Below are 4,847 nucleotides of genomic sequence, written 5' to 3' on the forward strand. Positions count from 1 at the left end.
GAATTCTAGTAGAGCTGAAAATTACATAATTGCATAAATTGAAAAGAAGTAAACAATTATGAATAACTGCTTGATTGACTTAGCAATGAGTAAAATATATAAAGTAGGAGAAGAACCATCTAAAATGGTAAGAGCTGATTAGAAAATAGGATTTTAGCTTTATGCAAGATTGAAAAACTCCATGCAAGATTGCACAACTAAGCAAACATAATCCTATCTCTTAACAAATAGAAAAACTTATCTAAAGGAATATTTTAGGTATATTATTCTACACAAACACCCCCCCTTATGTGTAGTCCTGGTAACAAAGCCATGATAAAGAACCCAATTACAAAGAGGAATGGAGAAAACACAAGTGAGAAAAAATCCTAACCATAATTCAAAATAAAGAAGAAAGCTACAATTATTGATGAAAAACTGTAAATGAATCAACACTACAACAAGATTATATCAGAGTCATAGAAACCACTATATCAGATGCAGTTGTATAGATTCTGGATTGCTCAAATGGATGAATATAGAAACCTGAAGAAATGCTCAATATTGTCCCAATAGAAAAAAACCATGGAAGCTCTGCAGGATGCGACTTTGGAATCTCATGTAGTCAAGAACTCTGTTAGAAACAATCTCTAGTAGCAAACAAAGTTGCAACATTGGAATCTCATGTAGATTTGAATTTAGAACAAAAGAATATATTTTTGCTGTCTATTGGAGGAAGAGTGTAGATCTAGATGGTTAATTAGAAACTTTTAATCTTCTAATTTTTTTAAATTCAAGAAGCTTAATAAAAGAAACCTGCACTAGATGCTTCTAGATGCTCTAAGTAAGAAACCCCCCATATTAAACTTGATATAATTTCATTTTTTCCAAAGCCTCCTAGATCTTTATCATGCAGTGCTCATAAAGCATGAACAACTTTTCAAGAGTCAACATAAGAAGAAAGAAATAAGCATGCAAAAAATTAGGGGAGGAACATGCATTTATCTAGAAACAAAGGTTTACATCTCCCCCCATAGTGGTGATAATATTCACAAAAAATTGCTTGCAAATATAGAGAAAAACTCACTTGCAAATGACAAATTGAAATAAAAAATAGATCACACCTTCACATGATATATAAATGAATTTGCACTCATATTAGACTGAGCCCTACAAAACTAGAATACTGGAAGAGCTACAAATTACATAATTACATAAATTGAAAAGAAGTAAAAAATAATGAATAACAGTTTGATTGACTTAAGAATCACTACAATATATAAAGTAGAAGAAGAGAAATTATAATCCTTTCTCTTAACAACTAGCAAACTTATTGAAAAAAATATTTTCACAAAATATTCTACACTAACATGAACTTCTTCAGAAAGATGGATAATTTGCATCTCATTCATATTGCTCTTACGATTTTCATGCATGCTCATTTTCCTAAATTTTTCCCATCTGCTTTTGGAAAGGCTTGTATTCATCCATTATTTCATTGTTAAATTTTTAAATATTGATGTTTTATTTATGTTGTAAATTAAATATTAAGTTTAAAATTTTAAAGTTTTTATTGTATTTAAGAGTATGGTTTAATTATAATAATGAGATTATTTCTTAGTATAGTTTTTTTTTGTTTTTGTCTTTTGTAATGTTTAAATATAATTTTTAAATTTTGAAGTCATAATAAAATAATTTTTAGTCAATATTCTTAATATCATAATAATTTATGCCCATACCAATGAAGCTTTGGAAGGAAACAAATCTATGCCCCATTTTTATGTTTGTACATGTTTTTAAAAATATATGTCATAAACAGTTAGAATGTTGCAATTTTGAATATTATAGGATTGTAGATGATCTTTCCCTCTTATGACCTCCACCAGGGGATGATAGGTTTTATTCTTTTTCAATATTTAGAGATAATAATATAATCATAAATTACTGATTTTATTGATTGTGTACTATTATTCTCTTTCGTCATGTTCTTTATCTACTGAAAAACTTGAAAACTAAGAGCTTTATATTATCATTAGGATACACATTCTTTTGACGTTGTTCTACTATAGACTTGGTTAACGTGGTTATTGAGCTTTAATTTATCATAAGCATATACATTCTTCTAGCATTGTTCATATTATAGACTTTTTTAACAAGGCTATTGAGCTTTAATACGTTGTTCATACTATAGACATTGTTAACATGGTTATCGAGCTTTAATTTATCATAAGCATATACATTCTTCTAAGGTTGTTCATACTATAGACTTTGTTTCATACTATAGACTTTGTTAACGTGGTTATTGATCATATCTATACATACAAATTCTTCTAATTGTGTCCATTCGATAAGCTATGCTAAACTAGTTTAGTATGTAAAAATTAAGAGAAAATTAAAAGCTTTTCTTTATCATTTTTATGGCTACAGATTCTTTTAACCATATTAATACCATAGGCTATGGTAAAAAATTTTCTTCAATGTCCTATTTCAATCATGTTAAACATTTACACTTCATATATATGAAAATATGATAAATAATTATCTTACTTTGATTGATTGAAATCATCTCTAATAATTAAATTAAATAATATTTTAATTTTTTTTAATTAAAATACTATAAACTTAACAATAAAATTTAATAAGAACAAATTTTTGACACTAATATTTCAATTTACACTCTAAAAATCATTTTTTCACAAGTCCTAAACCCAACCCATATCATTTTCTCAATGAATCCCAGACCCAACCCATATAATTTTCTTGTGATCTCAGAAGTCCCAACCCATAACCTACCTGTTTAGTATTCTTCTCTATCTCGCAGACCCAACCCATATAATTTTCTTGTGATGTCCGAAGTCCAAACCAATAACCTTCCTCTTTAGTATTCTTCTCTGTCACGCAACAAATTTTTATCTTTACTAACATTTATTGACTTTGTCTCCAGCTTTCTCTCCGACTCCCTCGCTCTCCTTCTGCTTATTTATGTCTCCCATCTCCTTTCTCTCCCTACCATTGGCTTTGGATTTACTTGAGATACTCAGCTGGGTGAGCTCTCTAGGTTTTCAAAAGTAATGTCACTTACTAAGGATATATCAAGTTTTTGGCCAGCAGAGCATAATGGATCGCGGATTTGCTGCAGGTACTTGTGAATGGGGTTGTTCATATCTAGGGTTTTTCAATTGGATCCGTACGATTTTGCTAATAATCGTATTATTTTGTTTTCTTCAGATTCCAGGCTCATCAGATCTGCTAGTGTTGTGGAGAGCGCAAGGATTAGGAGGGCTTTGAGCAGATGGAGGCCAACAGAAGGCCAAAAGAGAATATTGGACTAAGAAAGCCATCTGTGGACAGAGCTGCCGCGGCATGGTCCAGTGGAAGGCAAGAAAGTATTCTACTGGTTTCAAAATGCCGCTGGGAGAGGGAAACGGAAGAAAGAAGACCAGAGAGATGTAAGTAACCGGACAGATTCTTAAGAGTTTGTTGTTCCTTACATTGTTTTTAAAACTAACCCAAAAAATGTTTATTTTAGCCTCAAAATGGCCTTCAGTATTGAAGGCGCGAAACTGGACATCGTTATTCCGTTCGAAGAGGTCATCTTCTGTACAGGTATGAAAGGGCGTTTATATATTGATCAGGCCCGTCTATCAAATTATGTGTTTTAAGAATATGATTGGGGTGAATTTCTGAAGAATGTGTATTAATATGCAGGAAGAAGAAGTGGATCGTGGATCTGGAGCAGGTAAACCAACTGGGTACTTGTGATTTTATTAAACGAATTGGGTTGTTCTCATCTACTTTTCAATTCGGTACAATGCTGTAAATAATTCTATCGTTTTCGATTTACCTGAGATACTAAGCTGATTGAGCTCTCTAGGGTTTTTTAAAGTAGCCTCAGTAAGGCAATATCAAGCTTAGGGCAGGCAGACACAATAGATCGCGGATCAGTTAAACCAACTGGGTACTTGTGATTTCAAAAAACGAATTGGGTATTCAAACCTAGTTTTTTCAATTCCGTATGATATTGTTTATTGCCAGAATAATTGTACTATTTTGTATTTGGATTTGCCTGAGATACTCAGCTAGTGAGCCGTCTAGGGTTTTTAAAAGTAACCTCAGTTAGGTAATTTCAAGTTTAGGGCTGACATAACATAATGGATCATGGATCCGCAGCACATGAACCAACTGGTACTAGTGATTTTATAAAATGAACTGGGTTGCTGTCATAGGTTTTTCAATTCGGTATTATGTTGTAAATAGTTGTATTGTTTTGTTTTCTTCAGATTCCAGGCTTATCAGATCGGAGTCCATTTTTGCTAGTGGAATGAGAAATCAGTCTTTTGAAGAAATAAACCGCATTTCTGCAGAGCTGAAGCCCCATGGTGCTGTGGAAGATGATACTGGAGCCTGCAGGAATTATTTCCTTTGCATTCCTGCAGATTGGTTTCTCTTCTGTGTAGTGTAGGGTTTCATAAACAGAGTCTGGATAAGGACATTCTAAATATGAAAATGTAGTAGTGGATTGGTAGTGATTTCTCTGCCCCCAACTGCAGTAGATAATGGTCTCTTTGTATATTTTTCTGATGAAAAACAGTGGAAGGGAGTTCTTGTTTTAGCTTTATGCAATGCGTGGTATTTTTACCCTCTCCGGTAGAGTTTTGACTTTGTCTTTCGTAGATACGTAATCATTTTTATTTATCAATATATCTTTCTCTTACATACCAAAAAAATAATATACCTTTTACTTAAATTAAATTAATCTAATATTGATATTTTAAATATTAAAAAAAATATTACATTATAAAATTCTATTTATTTACAAAATAAGAACCATTACAAAATAATAGTGATTCAAGAGGCCTCACAACTAG

General features: G+C 31.7%; 1 protein-coding gene across 1 annotated transcript; it reads left to right on the forward strand.

The window, feature by feature from the left end:
- Positions 1-2,918: 2,918 nt before the first annotated feature.
- Positions 2,919-4,572, forward strand: LOC131054806 (uncharacterized). The gene is made up of 5 exons (XM_057989415.2): positions 2,919-3,118; positions 3,208-3,428; positions 3,509-3,585; positions 3,688-3,718; positions 4,260-4,572. Exons 2-5 carry the CDS (start codon positions 3,272-3,274, stop codon positions 4,439-4,441), a joined length of 447 nt encoding a protein of 148 aa, XP_057845398.2. The 5' UTR covers positions 2,919-3,118; positions 3,208-3,271; the 3' UTR covers positions 4,442-4,572.
- Positions 4,573-4,847: the final 275 nt, after the last annotated feature.

The sequence above is a fragment of the Cryptomeria japonica genome, chromosome 3 (assembly GCF_030272615.1).
Source record: "Cryptomeria japonica chromosome 3, Sugi_1.0, whole genome shotgun sequence".
In the NCBI taxonomy this organism is placed as follows: domain Eukaryota; kingdom Viridiplantae; phylum Streptophyta; class Pinopsida; order Cupressales; family Cupressaceae; genus Cryptomeria; species Cryptomeria japonica.